We start from the raw sequence: 19,496 nt of genomic DNA, 5'->3' as shown, positions 1-19,496 counted from the left end.
TATTACTTAGTTACTTACCTTTCGTTTTAGAGTAAAGACGTTTTTACTTGACAAAAATGAAGATGTGTTTTTTGTGCGGCCGGAGTGAAAATGTGATAGAATTTAACGAGGAATCTCTCCAAAAGTGTAAAATTATGCTATTGTTTCGCCAAAAAATGAATTTTAAATACAGTGACATTTTTTTTAATAGTGACACAATGCACGGTTATCATTTACAGTGTTACAAAAAGTTCATTGTTTTAAAACAAAAATATAAAGAAGTATTTTTTAATTATTTTCTAATGCAAAACGTAAGTATACTTTAATGTTTAATATTATATATTTTTATCTATGTAAATAACTTCTAATACAGAATAAAATCTAGACAATTGTGGCAGTGGGATAGTTGCCTCAGTTTTGATTACACTAAGTTAGGGACGTTAGGAGTGATTGTGCTTTATTATAATTATAAGAACAATTCTTTCAGACCTAAATGCCTTAAAAACTATCAGCATAAACGGACAAGTTCTTGCTAGTGAAATTTTTTATTTATAATTTTTTAATAGTTATTATTAGTTGAATAGTTTTTCTTGGAATTAATCTTTGCTAACTTAGTTTTGTTTATTATAATTCTATTATATATATATTTTTTTTTCCTATGCAAATTATTAAAAGTTGCGTGAGAAAAAAAAAGTTGCGGCAAGCGTTGTCAAATCAAACAAGTCGAGGATGAAGAGAGAGAGAGAGAGAGAGACAGAGAGTTCATTGAAATATATTTTTCAATATAATTAATTTAAAAAATATCCGCAATAATGGTCACCCTTCATTATATTAAGGAAACATGATGTATATGTATGTATATTAATAGCTTATAGTAGATCGATATTTGTAAACATTTATTTAATAAAATATTTTAGTTGTTTCAAAATGGTAATTTAAATAAATATTAGTATTTAGAAAATAGATTTTGCAAAGACTCAATATTATACATTCATTATTTTACTTGAAAAATAAGGATGATTTCATCTTTAAATAGTTTTCTACGTGTACTTAATATGATTAAAATCATCATTTAACAGGTGAACAATTAGAATAAACATTGATTTTAAGATTGACCTTCTATTATATAATATTTTACTCTAAAACATGGGGCAGACCGCGCATTTCATCGTCTATTCTCATAGTCAAACGGAACCGGAATAAAATATTTCAAACGCTGGCAACCCCAGTTTGCGGCAGGAATTTTCCAGGCAACCCTGTTTTATAGTGTTCAGAAAAAAATAAGCTTTAATTTGATATATAATTCATTAAAAAAACACATGAGTGCAAATTATTAACATTTAGTGACATCTTTAAACCAGGCAACCCTAGACTTGCGGCAGACTGAGAGCTGGCAACCCTTAATTTTCCAATTCCTTATGCGATTATCTTTCAAATGATGTGCGATTCATATAAAAAACGTATTGGTGCAATTATCTCCAAAAACGAGTTACGAAAAAATGAAATTAAAGGTGATTGCGGCAGGATTCTTCCAGGCAACCCAGGTGTAATCTGTTCTACTAATCATGTATTATTCATTAATATAGGTTTAATTAAGAAAACTCGTTTATGCAGGATTCAACGGCCGGATCCCAGGGTATAGGTACTTTAATAGGGTAATGTGCTTCAATATGTATGTACCTATAGCCTAATACTTCGTCTATTTAATTTAAATAAGATAGCTTTCTTTTATAATTTATATTTATTTATTTAAATAAATTAATATTATATATATAATATACTAGCGGCCCGCCCGCGGCTTCGCCTGCGTGAACTACGTTATTATTAATTTCTGTCTCCATAAGTACCTACGTTCTATGAGTGACGTCCATGCAAAATTTAAGACTCCTAGCATTTGTAGTAACGAAGTTTCATACAAGCATTCAACCCCAAAAACAACCCCTTAGGAGCCGAATATTGCAAATTCCCGTCTTAGTGAGCACCTTCGTCCTATAAATAACTCCTAAGCAAAATTTCAGATTCCTAGCACATGTAGTTTCTGAGATTTGGTGATGAGTGAGTGACCTTTCGATTTTATATATAGAGATTACTAGCGGCCCGCTCGCGGTTACACCCGCGTGAACTATGTTATTATTAATTTCTGTCTCCATGGCTACGTCCTAGTGACGTCTATGCAAAATTTGTTACTCCTAGAATTTGTAGTAACGAAGTTTCATACAAACTTTCAACCCCAAAAACAACCCCTTAGAAGTCGAATATTGCAAATTCTCGTCTTAGCGAGCACCTACGTCCTATAAGTAACTCCAATGCAAAATTTGAGATTCCTAGCACACGTAGTTTCTGAGATTTCGTGATGAGTGAGTGACCTTTCGATTTTATATATATAGATTAATATTTTATACGATAGGAACGAGAGATAAAGATAAGATTGTCACGCCAAGTTTTCGCTTCCAAAAAGTTAATAAATCTTTTATGGGTCTGAGTATACGTGTATATAATAAAATTCCGCAGTGTATTCTTAGTTTGCCACTACCAAAATTTAAAATATCTGTAAAAAAAATTCTAACAAGTAAAGCTTATTACACTGTTCAAGAATATTTAGAGGATAAACATGTATGGAATTAATGTCTATTTAATGTAATGCAAGATAGCTGCCAGCTAATGTAATAAATTGTACCATTGACTTTGAAAAGAGCAACTGTTGAGTTTCTTGCCGGCTCTTCTCAGCAGAACTGCCTTCCGAACCGGTGGTAGCTTTTTGTTCATATGTTCATTCGACGTTTCAAAAGTGCTTAGGTATAATAATAGTCTATTTGAATAAAGAATACATATTTTGAATTTGAATTAGAATTTATTTTATATCTATATTCCCTCGCATAAGAATTGAATGTACAAACTCGAAATATGAACTTCAAAGATCTTCTACAGGATAATATTCTTTAATTACTATAACATTTAAAATTTTTACTGTTTCTATTATGAGTTTTTTGCATTGCATCTTATTTTTTAAATTCCTTCATTAACATTTTATACATTTTTATTTTATCAATTTCAAATTCTAAGTATTTATTTCGGCAAAGCATTTATCGCTTGATTCGTGTAATTATCATTGAAGTAGGTTTTCATCATTATTTTTATTACCTCTAATATTTTTGATATAAAAATATTAAATAAATTATATAAATATAAAATTTTGGTGTTTAATTTTGTTTACTTGTTTTATTTTTACATTGATTTATTAATTAAGTATATTATTTATATCATATTTATACTTATTTTTTCCTTAGTTTGTACATTTTTAGGGTTCCGTAACCTTAAAGTTAAAGAACTCGGACAACAAAGTGATCCTATTTAAGCACTTTGTTGTCCGTCTGTCCTTCTGTCAAGAGCATTTATCTCGAGACTGCGTGGGTGCATCGAACTGAAATGATTATCAAATATTTACGTCGACGGTTCCTTGGAGCACAAAAAAAAACGATCTTCTAAAGTCAAAGTAATTAAAAGATGCGAGAGTCTATGTATCGTTTTGGCTGCATTTTGTATGAAATTCGCCGCGTAATCAAAAACCATATACTTTCCTGTGGACCCAAAATTACAAAGTTTGTCTAGAAATGAAAATTTGCACTGCAAATAAAGGAATAAATTCAAAAAGTGGATTTATAGATATTTCATAGAACCCAAACTTAAGTTTGCCAACTTCAAATTGTGCTTCTCGTTGACATACGATCCAGAAAATGATACGGAGCCCTCAGTATGCAAGTTCGACTCGCTTTTGACCGTTTTAAAGGCTTTATTTATTATACTTCAAGTTTTTACTTTTTTATTTTCTAAATTTAACTTAAAACTTACCTATATAAATTGCACCTTAGTATGCATGCTAAATTCGTGCATGAAATTAAAGGATCAGGAATATTTGAAACTCTAAGAGGCGAGTTACTTTACAGTATAAGAAAAAGAAGAAGGAAAATAAGAAGAGAAAAGAGAATAAGTAAGTTCCGGCGTGGTAAGTGGCAAGGAAAGGTAGTAGGAACATACGAAAAAAGTTGCGATATCTTCCTTGTGATATTATAAAATAGTTGAGTAAATATTATGTTTTTCGGCTAAATATATTATTATTTTTCTTATTTTTAATCTGTTTCTTCTCTCTTGGAATAAAGACGCATCTCCAACACCTTACTATGTAATTAAATATAATTAAATATATTGTTGTAATCTAACTTTAATTATTTTATTTTTCGACATAATGCTAACAATAACATAAGTTGCGCCTTTTTTGTATGTAATAAAAAGTTATGTTAGACAATTAATAAATAATGAATTAATGATCCAATGACCTTGGCAACTAGATATTTTGTAAATGTTCAAGAGTGAACCGGTTTTTAAATACCTAATTAAGGCATTGCAGGCGACTGCACGCTTTTTTCGCATATAGCGGTACTCCGCTCGAGGATGCAGCAGTGCGGGAAACAGTAAATCATTGCAATATAATCAGTCTCCTGAGTAGGAATTGAACCAACAAGCGTCACGATTATCGTCAGAGGAGTAGGAACTCCGCTACACCGGTATTTTAATCTTATATATAAAATTTAAATCTAATGTCCTCATATTGCACCTAACTTCACGCTAAGACAGCAGGATTGGCAGAAGTTGCTAAGTCACTCCGTTCCCCACATACTAACCACTTATATGGAGATTGTGTGTTGATACGTCTGGCGGAACTGAACGTCGCGCTTCGACTTCTTACTAGAGCGAGGAAATGGTCATAATTCCCCTAACTGGGAAACGAACCCACAGCCGCTGCGTTTACAGAAAAGTATCAGTAGGGAAAATGCAATCTGATCTGTTATCCTTTTTTGTTAGTTAAAGAGGGTTGTAATGGGTACACCTCCTACGGCTACGGCTCTGGACTTACTTAACCGGTAAGTCCTGCAGTAGGTACCACCTATAGTGTGCTGGCAGAATTGGAAAATGATTATCTATTATCAATAAAAGGAAACGCCATCCATAATTTTCTAAGAAATCATTTTTGTATTCATAAACGGAGAAACAAATTAAAGGCCAAAAATATGTTACTAGGAACCACCTAGTCTATAATAAGTAACAAATATTTGAAAAATATAATGTTTAGTAGGAAAAAGGTCTAAATTATATTATATATAAAGGCATAAATTTTATGTTTATTTGAAGTTTGATTATTTATAATAGATATAAACTTGAAATATTAATTTCGTTCTTAGAAAATCCATTCACATTTTTGGTTTTGTGTCTTTTCATCCTGTTACATCGTATTTGTATATGATAATTTTTGAAATTAATTTTCGTGTACACACAATTGATTGAAATTGATTAATAGTACTCTACGTCTAAAACATTTTAATAATTGATTGATTTTAAATATTGATTTATGGACGTTCTTAATATGTCAAATAATTTTTGATAGATGTCACTTCAATGTTGGTTTTGATGTATGAAGTATTACTAAATAATTAAAGAACTGAACCGAACTAAACGTAAAATTTTAAGGAAAGTAAAAACAAGAAATATGTCTAAATTAAGACAAGCCATAAATTATTCATGTTGTAGATATTATAGTATTCAGCAAGCGAAGAAGAAACTACCTATCATATCATGTAAACGTCCAGAATTCAATCACTATGAGGGCCAATCTTATAGTAAATTTGAAGGTGTAAAACTCGCGTCTCAGGGATGGCTACATGCGAAATCAAAAAACGATTATTTCATAATCCATGGAAATGCAAATAAAAAGGAAGAAACAAAAGTTTATCGAAAAACATTTGAAGAAATAGGGCTATGTTCACAATTGAGAGAGGTTATGTCCCAATTGGGTTATTCCCTACCTACGGCGATTCAAGCAAAATCTTTTTCACCTATTATAGAGGGTTATAACACTTCCATGACAGCAGAAACAGGTTGTGGAAAGACTTTGGCATACCTGTTACCCATTATACAACACATTTTAGAATGGAAGCCTCATGTTGCTGAGGATTTTAATAGTCCTTTGGCAGTAGTTATAACTCCAAGTAGAGAATTAGGTAATATATTTTGAGTTTCACGCTTTACTCTGGTGAGAGAATGAAGCACTAAGACCTATGGTCCCTACATATCTCTCAAACCTACTCCGCTTCTGCTTTATAGTACTGTAGGTACCAATCAGTATTGCACCATGTAAAGCCAAACATGCAGCTATGCTGGCATAGGATATGGAATATCTATTCCCCTTGTACCAATTAATATTCTAGTTATTATGTGTTAAGAGTAGAAGTGTAGTAGAAGAACTTAATGCTGCACTTTGTCACATTTCTAGAGTGACTCTGAGTGGGAATTGAACCCACAGCTCCTGTGCTTACAATCAGGCAGATTAGACAGAAAACATTTTATTCTTGCACAAAAAAAATCTTAAATTATAAATTTCTTTCTATTTCAGCAACCCAAATAGGTGAAGTGGCACAAAGTCTCACAGAAAATTTAAATATAAATGTTTCTACATTAATAGGCGGTAAAACAAAACAGAAAATGATCAATCCACCCATAGAGTATTCTGATTTACTAATAACAACCCTTGGTGCGTACAGTAAATTAGTTACAACTGGGATTTATAAAATTCATAATCTCCATCACATTGTGTTGGATGAAGCTGATACACTGTTAGACGACAGCTTTGTTGATAAATTGTCTAATTTGTTAAAGAAATTTTCTGTAAGTAGATATTTCAGTGCATATGTATATTGTATATAGTTATTTGTTTTTTTTTAATTCACTCTGTATCCTGTACAAAGCTAGGTAGGCAGAGTGAACCTTGTGTTAAGGCAATTTGAGATATTGTGTGTCAAACTGAGTGGGGAATTAAAATTATTAATTCCTTAAGTGAAGATTAAACTCAAAACTGTTTTGTTAACTATCAGACACTGGCATAATAGCTTTGTTTTTATCATTGTTGAATATTTAATATTATCGCCTAGAAATTGGTTCTAAGTAATATTTTTAAATTAATAAAAAAAAAGTACAGATACAACACAAAAAAAGTACAGATAGATAAATTTCAATAAATTATTTTCATAATCTCACAGATACATCATAAAGTTGATATACAAATACCTCCTAAAGGATGTCAAGTGACTTTAGTAAGTGCAACCTTACCCCACGAGTTGCCGGAGTCAGTCAATTTGTTTATGGACCCACAGTCGCTGAGAACAATTAGTACTAATAAAATCCATAGGATATTACCTCACATACCACATAAGTGAGTTTTTTATTATTTTTTATTTATTACTTATGGTTACTTTAAACTGTTTAATATTGCTTTTTGTCTAAAAGCGTGCAAGCAATGTCCCATGGTTAAATCTTGTTTTATTTTTTGTTTCATTTATTAATGTGAAAGTTAGCACAATCAATATACAAGAATGGAAAAATGTATGTGACCTGTGAAGCAGTAAAAGCAGAAAAAAAACGTTCTTTTCTTGGTGATATAATTGCGTCTTCTATAATTAGACACTTCTATTGCGCCACGATGATATTTTTATATAACAATACATTATTTCAGTTTCACTGCGGCAAGGTTGAGCGCGTCACATCGTATCAAATTGATTTTGTATATTCTGCTAAATGTTATAAATAAATAAATTATTCATAATTTAAAATAATTTTTAAAATTAAACATTTTATTTCAGATTCCTCCGCCTTGGCAAAGCTCAAAAACCTTTAGAATTACTTAAATTAGTACAAGCCGATGTCAACAGAAAGAGGCCTGTCATGATATTTTCAAATAAAACAGCAACATGTGATTTTGTTTCAATGTTCCTCAATGAGAATAATATTGAATGTATCAATATAAATGGACAAATGGCGGTGCCTTTGAAAATGGGCAAATTTGAAATGTTCAAAAATGGACAAATAAATGTATTGTCGTGTACTGATATTGCGTCGCGTGGTCTTGATACTTTGAGAGTAAGTACTTATCTAAATATAATTAAAATAACATACTGTAATAAACGTGACTAAATTAAGATGAAGTAAATATTTGTTTGTTACCATTTTTTATAACCAAAAATGTATAGCTTTCTTGAGTACTTCTAGTATTAAAAAAAACATTCTAATTTAAAATAATACGTCTTCATTGTTTATTTAATCTAAGATATTTCCGTTACACACTATCCGCTTAATTCTGGGGGCATTGCTAAGTGGCGGAACTCAACGCTGCCTTTTGCATCGTTCCCAAAGCGAGGTAATTAAAACAATACATATTTCATTTCCTCAAGTAAATATAGAACCTACAACCTTCCACGTTACAGTCGCACTTTTGTGTCCCTGCGCCATGACTGGCCTCAATTAATAATAATGACTATAGAATATAATTAAATTAAAAATATACTATTAATAATATTAAATGACTATAATTATTTCAGACGCAACACATAATAAATTACGATTTCCCACTCTACACATCGGATTACATACACCGTTGTGGTAGAACCGGGAGACTGGGATCTAACACCGACTGCACAGTCACTAACTTTGTGGCTTGGCCGAGAGAGATAAAACTCGTGCAAAAAATAGAGAATTCGATAAGACTTCATGAGGAATTGCCGAATGTTAATGCGAATATAAAACGGCAAATTGAACATAGAATAGCTAAAATGTCAGAAGCAGTCATGTAAAATTTAATAGAGGTATTTTTTTAGTTAATAGAATCAATAATTTTAATAATAGCTGCAGTTTCGTTATTTCGCATATAGAAGGTTAGGCAGAGGGAACCTAGTGTTAAGACACTCCGTTCTCCACGCATCGTCCAATTATTGAGATGGTGTGGAACTCAACGCCGCGGTTTGTCCTTTCACCAGGGCAAGAAAATTAAAATAATCATTTCTGACAATAAGAACCGAACCCACAAAAGATATATTTTTGTCTGGTTTTGAACTTTATTCTGAACTAACTGGCACATTATAATTGTACCATAAAAATTTATATATTGTAAATATTTTTGCCAAATAAAGATAGTATATTATGTATTATTTTTTAATCTATTACAATAAACAATTTAGTGCTGAGTTACCCCTATCTTATTTTAGAAAATTAGTAAAAAAATTCTTTAACTTCGGATTCATAATTTACACATACATACGTATCCTGTACAGCAGGGTAGGCAGAGAGAACCTAGTGTTAAGACACTCCGTTCCTTACTTTCTGCCGAATCCTGGAGGCATTACATGTTGAGTGGCAAAACTCAACGCCGCGCTTTGTCTCTACACTAAAGCGAAGAAATGGAATAATAAACGTAAATAAATATTTCACTTCCTCGAGTGGGAATCGAACCCCCAATCGTCGCGTTACAGTCACACCCTTGTGCCGCTGCGCCACGACGGCCTCATTAATCAACTACAAATTTTCGAATCTAGATACGGATATACATAGATATAAGAATATTATATGGGTTTCGATTTAGGTCACGGATATATAAAATATATTTGGATCTTCTGCTTGTATCGTAAAATTTTAAAAAATTAAATTATTATGTTCGAAAGTTAAAATTACGGTTACGTAACTGTTATTACAGGTGATTAGTGTTATAAATAAAAAAAATGTGTATATTTAAAAATGTATTTTTTTCCCACACAGACTATATATTCTAGTTCTATATATTTGATTTTCTTATAAAATTTGAACACACTTGCCTATAAGTAAAAGTATCTTTGAAAAATAGGTCTTTCTTAACAGCTATAAATAATACATGAAATATAAATATTGCTTTAGTTTTTATAGCTACAATACAATTTTAAATAGTTTTTACGTCTAGTAAAATTTTTTTTTTGGAATGTTTCATGTTATTTTTGTTTAATAGAATGGCACCTACAAAATATTTACCAAATATGGTACATTTGTATGTGTATTAAAGTAAATGGATATTAGTATAATATAACCGTAGGAAAATCATTGTCTAAAAAGTTTCAAACTTATGTATTTGTAATACTTAATTAATACTTAACTTAAAATCTAATACAGCCGTTATTTTACAAATAAAAATTCCTTATATTTAACATTTTAAAGAGTTATTTACATTCTTAGGAAAGAAATAAATCTTTAGTTATTTTTAGGGCTTTTCACACATGAACATTGTAATCATAATTATATTGTCTCAGCTGAAGCTGTCAAAAAGAGATAAAAATAATGTGTGTTAAAAATTTGTTTTTTAAGTTTTTTAAATTGCTAAATTTAATATTATTTTTTTAAATTTCAGTAAATCCTATACAATTTATAATAACTAGGTTACTTAATTTAATTTTAAATAATTACTTATTGCTTACATTTTTTTATAGATCTTTAGTTTTTTGATAAATGACCTACTTGTATATGCACTAAACTATTTATGTTACAGCTACAATTTTGGTGTTATTTCTCACGGATTCTTCAAATTCATGAATGTATTAAATATGTATAACGTTTTTTTTCTATATGCAATAATAAATGCAATAATAATTGTACAGTAATAAATCAGCTTTACGCTGTATCCCGCGTACAGCAAGGGTAGGCAGAGGGAACCTAGTGTTAAGACACTCCATTCCCTACTTTCTGCCGGATTCTGTATTATCTCTCTTATTTAAACTTAAGTCAGGTAGAGTAGAATTTACTTATGTTAACAGTTAATATTATTTAATAAATAGAAATTTTAGAAATGAAAGAAAATACTAATAGGTATAATTCATTTACAATTTAAACATTGATATTATTTGGACTTACCTACATATTTCTTTTTGAACTTATTCTTTTATTTGGCACAATATTTTAACGAAATACTTATTCACACATAAATACATTTGTTTTTATAATATGTATCTTAATTTCCCGAAGAAGGTCCAGGTCTGGCGTCTTCTGTTGATTTCCACCTACTTTCTAAGGCCGCTTTTCCTTTACAATCTTGATTCACATTTTGATGACTATATCTTCGATGTTCATCGAAACCGCCGTCGGATATATGAAATACACTATCAGCACTTGTTTTTCTATTACTTAAGGCATTTAAGCTAGTCGTTGGAGCTATCCTATGAGGGAACCTTGGGGAACCTTTAATTTTCTCACAGGATGATTGTTGTGACATAGTTTTATGTGATTTTGGCAACATGAAGTTCACTTTTGTTTCAGGTTCCGCCACATATTTGTGCTCGAACTTAGAACAAGTCGGTTCATCTTCTATTCTTATGATCGGTCCGCTTTTTGCGTAAGATTCCCTTCGTAACTTCATCTCTGTAACATTCAGGGTATTGCAGGATAAAACCATTGAATGTTTTCTGTTTCCTGGCACTAGACCTGCAATCATTCCGACGTGCATTTTTAAAGCTGCCGCTATACTTTGACCAGTTGGATCGGCTATCGACATTGTTGAGGCTTTTCTACTTGATGCCCTACTACCAAAGAAGCTCCTCAATCTGCTTAAGAAACCTTGGTTTTCATCTCGTCTGTTTAAGCACAGATTGTATAAGTCTATGTTAGGTTGTGATTTTCTATTTAGTTTTGGTTGAGAGCTAAAGTTAACCGCGTTTCTACACGCTTCAGTTGAAGGCCAGCTAGCTCGTGGTATAACTGGTGGTAAAACTGATAGGAGTAGCATTGGCAAGCCACCAGTGATGCTGGGCGTTCGTTTGTCAGTTTCTGGACGACATTCTTCTTCTACTGTGTTAAGTTCCGTCTGAAAATTATATAAGATAATAAATATATTTATTCATCTTACGTCACATAAGTTATACCTATACCTATATAAATTGTTTAATAAATTCATTTTGTAATAAATCTAAGATATTTTCTAAGATTGAATCATACAAATCATATCTTAGATTTATTAATTTGGTAGTAAATATTTAAGTTTCAAATGAATATTTCAAGTTTAGTAACTTGGAGGAATTTTAGGTGTAAAAATGCCTATGTTTTGGTGGTTGGTGGTTTTGGTGGCATTAAATTAAAATCTATTATGAAAAAAACTAAAAAAATCATTGTTTAAAAAAAGAAAAATAATAATAACATTACATACTCGTTTATGTAAAACAACTGATGCATTCGACCCTTGATCCGACTCAGCTAAGAGTTTCTCCAGTCTTCCTATTTCTCGGTCTAAGGCAGCTACTTCTCTCTTATATACTTTATTCTGTATTTCTGTTCTAAAATGTAGTTCTTGTGTTTCGTCCGTCACAAATCTTCTTGTTTTACATTCGAGACGTAAGCCCATACTTTGTATCACTGGATCATCTTCAGCTAAAATTTTGTGAATTCAAATTAATAGAAGGGCATATACTCGAAACAGGTTCTATTATAGAATAATAATAAGAATTCTTCGGGCGGGTTAAGATAATATAGCAATAATAATAACTGGGTGGCGCCAGGGTCCACCTTGATATCTTATTATGTCTAAGCAGATTATCTTGAACTCAGCATGAGTCTTTTTTTCTGTGCTTCATTGGACTACAAACCTGAATATTTGACGCGATTTCGAGATAAAAGGTCTTGACAGACGGACAGGCGGACAACAAAGTGATCCTATAAGGGTTCCATTATTACCTTTTTAGGTACGGAACCCTAAAAAGATATATTCATTATTTTTAACATTTTTAAAGTGTTATTCAAATCCCGCTGCGTTCAATTTTTTTGTACCTTTTCTAAAAAACAAATAATAATAGCTAAAAAATATACATACCTTTACGTTTGATAGCGATAATTTTGGGCAAGAACAGTAAACATAGCGTCGAAGTCGTTGCAATAAGGATCAAACTGGTTATAGTTATATACGCTAAAGTGGCTCTCTCAGATATTATAGTACCTATGACAACCACACTGGCGCTGGTTATGACAACCGAGTATACACTGATGCCAATGTATTTTGAATCGTTTAATGCTGATATTTCGACGTTACGTGTTTCCCACGCCATGTATACACCCACTATGAGTAATAGTCCTTTGTATACGTACAGTGCGCAAAGCCAGCCTGTAGTATTTTGGGATTTGCAAACTTCTATCTGAAAAAGATGTCACATAACCATATATTGTCTTTTAAGTAATTGTGGGCGGGCGAAGCCGCGAGCGGGTCGCTAATATCAAATATATTTACTACATGTATATTTATTGCAAATATAAAAAAAATTAGAACGACGACGATTTGATTGAATTGAAATATCGATCGAGCTTCAAAGTACTAGGTAGGTATGTATATACATATAACAGTTTAAACAAACCTGAGGCTGATAAACAATACTTCTATCACTAGTACTGATTTCTACAGTCAGGTTCTTCAAATGTCTCTCCATTGGGTCGAGTATAGCCCACAGAGTTACAATCAATCCGTCGATGACCAAAAGTGCACAAACTAAAGATATGAGAGGCGTGTCTTGCAGAAGCTTCGTTTTGCACACACCGCTACGATTACTGAAATAAAAAAAAAAATTTGTATTGGGAGTCTTTGAAATTCATAGAATATGAGTTCATTTGTTTATATTTCGTTTATATTAATTATATGGTACGGAATTCCTAGAAGAAATAATTAATTAATTTATTATTTAATTTTAAACCCAATTGATGAATCCACAACCGACATCCGCAATCCGAGCACTCTTTCATAATTTATTAAGATTGTATTTTTTTTCAGAAAGAACGGAAAAAGCGGTTTTTCGACATATTGCAAGTGGTGGAAATAGCAGAGGAGAACTCACAACCAGCATCAACAGTCAGACGCTAGGCCACTGAGCTACGACGGCCTTTTGTAGTTAATCCAAATAATGTGAATAGATTTTTATTTACTAAACAACTTTCATAATAAGAAAATCAACTATAACATAATTAAAGTAACTTATGCTACACAAAACTTGTCAGCTTATATTAGTTTAGACGTTGGGTCTATTTCTTGATTACTCACCTTATAAATATTCTATGAACTCTGTATGTCTTCGCAAACATCGATCCGAAAGCCAAAGAGAAGCCTGCAGATAGAATGTACACTCTGCCCTGTAAATCATTTATTTAATTTATTTTTGACTTGAAATTTGTGTAAGAAATAGATATATACATTATATTTATATATTGTCTTCCGATTATATAGATCTTTCGTTACAGACTGACTAATACACAACGCACAGAGAAAACTACGAATAGTAGAAAAATAATATTTGACATTTACGTCCCTTGGGGACTGTAGGAGAACTGGACGTGCTCGGGAAATAAGTAAAAAATGAAATTGCGGGCTACAACTAGTATATATAACAAAAATGAATTTTATCATATAGTATTAGTATTATGATTAAATTATAATTAACTCCGGCGAAACTTAACGCCGCAGTTTTTCTAACAAACCTAGAAGCAAAATTATTATAAATTTCATAAAATAGACTTACTACATACTTACAGTGCACATAGCTGAAAAGGGTATATAGGATGGCAGAGCTGCATTGTCGACTCCTAACAACGCAACTGCCGTGTACACCAACACACAACCGATTAGAGTCATGTTGTTTAGACGAGGTGAGGACAATTTTATGAATCTGAAACAGTGGAGAAATTTGAGTGGAAATGAGAGAATGGAAAATATCTCTGACTTGCACTCTTCTCCGTCATAATAAGCTAAAATAAGTTGAGTTTTTTTAGATTATGAGGTTAGCTATTAGTTAGCTACCTGCTACGAAGCTACGAAGTGCTAAATGCTACAGTCACTCATATCTCTTTCGCAATATCCCTGTCATCAAGCTCTTTCTTCTGTAGACATGCCCTCCGCGGGGTGCTTCATGCTTTTAACATGATCTTCCTCCAATATCTTTGATGCTATGCCGCGATGCTTCTTGCCTTCCATACTCCTCTTGTCTCTCTTACTACTTTTAAACCATTAATTTTAATTTACCTATAATTTACTAGATCTTCAGCTCTTGACATTTAAGGGGTTTTGAATTAGAAATGGGGATTTCTAACCTTCTGCTTTATAATATCAGGATTGGTAAAAAATCTAAACTTACCTCCGTTTACTATAATGCAAATTAAAAGCCAAAAAAGCTAAAGCTAGCGCCACGCCTGCTCCAGATAGTGCAGCCACAGCTAGTCTGGCGGGCGCCCACACTGAGTCAACACGAAGTACTAGCACTCGCCTCGCCGCTGGTATACCACCCGCCCATTGAGGTTTGGCACATTCAGGACAATTCATTTGTTTGCCGTGAGTGTAGAGACCTACAGTTTTTGGGCGGCCTCCTGAAAGTATACTTAGATGTAAAAGTGAAACTAAGGGAATTAATTACTTTCATTTTCTCGCTTTTGTATGAAGATAAAAAGTGACTTAGTGGGTAGTGAGTTTAGTGGAATACTTTCCAGTAGTTAGTAGTTCCATTAAGAAACTCTGTAACTTTCTCACTCTGTGTCTCTGGTAATCTAAATATCTATATTGAAATTACCAAACACATGTATCCCGACTCCGCTTTTATGGTTAGGACTGCTGTTTGCGTTGCAATAAACTCTTTCAGATTATAGTAGGGGTTGACCAGGTTAGCTCTTTCTTATTCAATGTTGTGCTCGATACTGTCTCGGTTCACATGAATATTCTAGGTCTGAAATAGCTAGGGAACCGTCGTCGGTGTCGGACTCCTACTTGACCTTTTAGTATTATAGTAATTATTAATTTTTAACACCAGCTTAAAATTAGCTTACAGCGTGAATTATGTAGCAAATATTTTTTGTCCTTGTCTTAAATGTCTATATAGGCAGAAATTTGATCACAGTGTTTTTGATATACACAGTGTTAGAACATAAATAAAAAATCCAATGAAGAGATAGATTAATTATACCTTACGTACCGTAACGTACCTTGTATTTGATAAAAGGCAGACATGCCTATCCTGTCCGCTCCATTAAATGAAACTGGACCCTGAAATATATACGCCATTAGTTTGAGTGAATTAATATCCTCCAGTACAACAAAATTGAGAATTTTCCCTTTTTCTTTGGTATCAAGCTCTATTATACCTAAATAATTTGACAGCCGTATTTATAGGAGGCCCAGAAAGTACGGACGAATATTTTGGTGCTGAAGTTAGGTAGTTAGGTAAAATTTGATTGCTATAGAGCATACAAATGTATTTATTTATTTTCGCGTACATTGTAATAAATAGTATTTTATTTCCCCGAGTAGGAATCGAACCCACAAACGTCATGTTTACAGTCAGATGTTGTGCCACTGCGCCACTAAGCTTATATAAAAAATATTTTTCGTTCGTTCGTTTGTCAACACGTACTGTGTCAATAATTCTCGGACCTACATACAACGTGGGACGTGTTTGTTTACTGTTTTGCTAAAAAATATATCGAAACATTTTACTTAGGATACAGACGCGCTATTGCGAATTTTTAGATTTATTTTTGTAGTTTATTTTTTGATTCTTTTCTTGCTCAACAAATGTTGCTCTTACGAAATGACGTTATTTAAAGTAGTAACTTTATAATATTCGTCATATACTATCAGCGATACACTAACAGCCAGCTAACGCTATGATTATAGCTCGAAATCACTTAATTCTAATTTTTAATAAGATTAAACTAAATTCTAATTTAATAAGAGCTATATCACTAGAGAGTGATGGTTATTTAATCATCACATATTTCACGCATAGTTACATTTAATGAAACCTACCGAAACACCAAGGAAGCTCAAATTTGCCAATTGACTCAAGAATTCCTCGGCCATGTCCTTCCTGTTGTAGTCGAAATGACCCAATCCAAATTTATTTGAATCCGCTTCTGGCTTCTGCCACAATTGTTCTGCTTTACTTAAAGCTAGAGCTATTGCCCATACTGCGTCGTATGTATGAGGGGCGAACGGTGATAGCGGAACACCAGCCCCTTGCATCTCCCGGTAGAACATTTCGTTTGTCTGTTGAAATATATTTAATATAAGATTGGTTGTAAATAGACATTTTTGGACAGCTGATATATCTTCGAGGGTATCCGTATCTTTGTTTCTAGATTCCCAAGTTCCCTCTGCCTACCCTGATATTCGTAATACAGCGGCGACCCACACGGTCTTTAAAAAAATACTTACCAATCCAGAATAAGAGATCACATCACCAATAATGCCTCGATGCGCGGTAACAGACACTAAGCCTTCCAAGGCCCTGGCCAAATGTGATCTTGCGCAGGGGGAGGTCCCACGTATTCGGGGCGGAGTGCCTGCCACCAGCCACGCATATTCTGCTCCAAACATTCCTAGACGGTAGGCCTGTGCCTCGACAAATGAAATTTAATAATAAAATAATAATTTTTAGTTTTTCATCATAATATTATGTGTATATTTCGCATTAGAAAAATATTAAGAAACATGTAAATAAATATTCAGTTGGTGTATTTTCTTAATAATCTTTTTATTCCACCACTTAATACGCAATGCCTCAAGAATAAGGTGGAAAGTGGGGAACGTAGTGTCTTAACGCTAGGTTCCTTCCGCTTACTCTGCTATTTGCGGGATACAGCGAGAAGCTAAAAAAATATAGATTTTTAGATATTTCGTACACAAGCAATGACGCAAACAGCTTAAGTAAAATAAGCATTCGCAACAAGCAACAGTAAGACAAGTGACGCTTTTAGTATGAGTATGCGGTGGCATGTCACACACACAACTTGCAATGCTGCGTCTACAGCCAGGTGCTGTACAACTTCACCAGGAGGGACTTAATAAAATATTTTTTGATAAACATAGGAAATTTGAACGGTATAAAACTGATACAATATATCTAAGTACATTATGTTTATTTTCTATGTTGAGCAAATATCTTAAATAAAAGCAAAAGTTGGGTTATGCTATTTTGCTTAAATACCCTTAATTAAACCTGAACTTATAGCTCTCAATTTCCCATCTTTAATGTGTATGTATCGAGAACAGACTCACCTCGCAAAAAATCTTTGGTAACATTTCTTGGGAAAAGCTTCCAATTATGATCCTGGTGTCCAGTTTCTGGAAAAAAATATATGTGTTAGAACTATAGTATAAAGTACATAGCGTTAATGGTATACGTTCGTGTCTCGTATATTATCCTGCCATTTTTGGTGTTTGCCTAGGTAATTTTTTTCCAGCATAATACAAGGCAGAGAAAACCTAGCAAATTCAAAGCATTTTGTGTCTTATTTTAGCGCCGGTTCCTAATTTTCCATTTACTTAAAAGCATGCGGCGGCTCTACCATAAATTTCATTTGTTTTTATATAATAATATGAATAACTGGGTTCTACCAAATAACGTAAATTTTCACTAAGTTTTCTTTGTCGTATAAAAAAAGCGTGCAAGAAAAATATTTCTTCTACAGAAAAAAGCTTTTTTTAAATGAAATTTCTACTGTTCCCATATAGGTACGCTCTAATCTCTACAATATTGAGATAAAAGACCAGTATTTATTCCATTCGGAAACCAGAAACTTTTTAGTAAATGGTAGACAATTATTTTGACACGATTTATTTATTTATGTGTGTCACATTTGTGGAACAGCGTCTTACTGTAAGCGATAGTTGTGGATTCGATCCCCAGCCGAGGGAATGATTATGTTAAAATGCACACAATGTTTAAAAAATTGGGCGGAAAGAGGGTAACATTGGGTTTCTTCTACCTATACTGCTATGAAGGAAAAGGTGTGAAGCTGCATAGTCATAATTTTAATGAAAAGCGAGTATCTTGGGATCTCACTTCGTATTTTTCTGCTGAACTTTGCGTTTGTCTAAGTGATTTTGATAATAGAGTCAGAAAAAAAAGGTTCAAGTTGTATAAACCAGCTTAGGACAAAAAATTTCCCCTAACAACAATAATCACAATACGTCAAAGAATGTATAATTCTCGCTTTTCTTTAAACGCAACCTTATGTTACGTCAGATCGTTCCCCATTTTCCATTTAGGGGCATGATTAGATTTAATTTATTTTTGAAATGTCTTTCGTCGCAATGGTAGACGAAGCTTGGCGTTGACTTTTGCCACTCATATAATGTCTCAAAAAAATGGCAGGAAGTGTGAAACAGCGTGTTTTAACACTAGGTGCCTTTTGTCTTCCCTGATATGCGGGAAAACTCGTAAACCTTTAACTGATATATAGTAAATAAAATATTGCTCTAATATAATTATGTAAATAATTAATTTATACAATTCGTGTTTCAGATCTCACAAATAGATTTACAATTTATAAATGAACGAATAGAATATTCTAATAGGAATCACACATAAATAAATCTATTTCAAGCGATAAATTGATAGAAGAACGTAGTTTGCGATTGCAAGTATCACTTTAAAAGTGGTTGGTCGGAAATTCAATTAACATAACTTGTTTTAACTTGATGTAATAGGAATATTTTAGTGGTCTAGATTTTAAAGGAAATCCTTGGTATATGTAGGATTGTTGATTTTTTATTTTAACCTGTTTATTTTTGGCTGCTTATTTGACTCTCATATAAAATCATATATAAAACTTTCTTTATTCAATTAGTTTAGGTCGTTACAGGCACTTTTGAATCTTTAAAT

General features: G+C 32.5%; 2 protein-coding genes across 3 annotated transcripts in view; one reads left to right on the top strand and one right to left on the bottom strand.

The window, feature by feature from the left end:
* Nucleotides 1–5,414: 5,414 nt before the first annotated feature.
* Nucleotides 5,415–9,003, top strand: Dbp21E2 (putative ATP-dependent RNA helicase Dbp21E2). The gene is made up of 5 exons (XM_085202991.1): nt 5,415–6,032; nt 6,425–6,696; nt 7,068–7,240; nt 7,668–7,944; nt 8,403–9,003. Exons 1-5 carry the CDS (start codon nt 5,522–5,524, stop codon nt 8,652–8,654), a joined length of 1,485 nt encoding a protein of 494 aa, XP_085059117.1. The 5' UTR covers nt 5,415–5,521; the 3' UTR covers nt 8,655–9,003.
* A 573-nt stretch (nt 9,004–9,576) lies between these two features.
* Nucleotides 9,577–19,496, bottom strand: part of GABA-B-R3 (gamma-aminobutyric acid type B receptor subunit 3) — a 46,461-nt gene continuing 36,541 nt past the window's right edge. The window contains exons 7-17 of one of the 2 annotated variants that reach the window (XM_085202989.1): nt 17,888–17,953; nt 17,045–17,227; nt 16,637–16,876; nt 15,814–15,874; nt 14,976–15,204; nt 14,375–14,510; nt 13,889–13,977; nt 13,212–13,401; nt 12,677–12,995; nt 12,017–12,237; nt 9,577–11,677 (exon numbers count right to left, since the gene is read on the bottom strand). In XM_085202989.1, coding sequence (XP_085059115.1) covers nt 10,829–11,677; nt 12,017–12,237; nt 12,677–12,995; nt 13,212–13,401; nt 13,889–13,977; nt 14,375–14,510; nt 14,976–15,204; nt 15,814–15,874; nt 16,637–16,876; nt 17,045–17,227; nt 17,888–17,953 — 2,583 coding nt within the window. In that variant the 3' untranslated portion in view covers nt 9,577–10,828. The remainder of the gene's footprint in view (nt 11,678–12,016; nt 12,238–12,676; nt 12,996–13,211; nt 13,402–13,888; nt 13,978–14,374; nt 14,511–14,975; nt 15,205–15,813; nt 15,875–16,636; nt 16,877–17,044; nt 17,228–17,887; nt 17,954–19,496) is intronic. The other variant, XM_085202990.1, reaches the window with a different exon arrangement.

The sequence above is a fragment of the Heliconius melpomene genome, chromosome 19, assembly GCF_056956725.1.
Source record: "Heliconius melpomene rosina isolate 202511_hmr_F chromosome 19, ASM5695672v1, whole genome shotgun sequence".
NCBI classification, from domain to species: domain Eukaryota; kingdom Metazoa; phylum Arthropoda; class Insecta; order Lepidoptera; family Nymphalidae; genus Heliconius; species Heliconius melpomene.
Note: the sequence above shows the minus strand (reverse complement) of the source record. Positions and strands in the feature narration are given on the sequence as shown.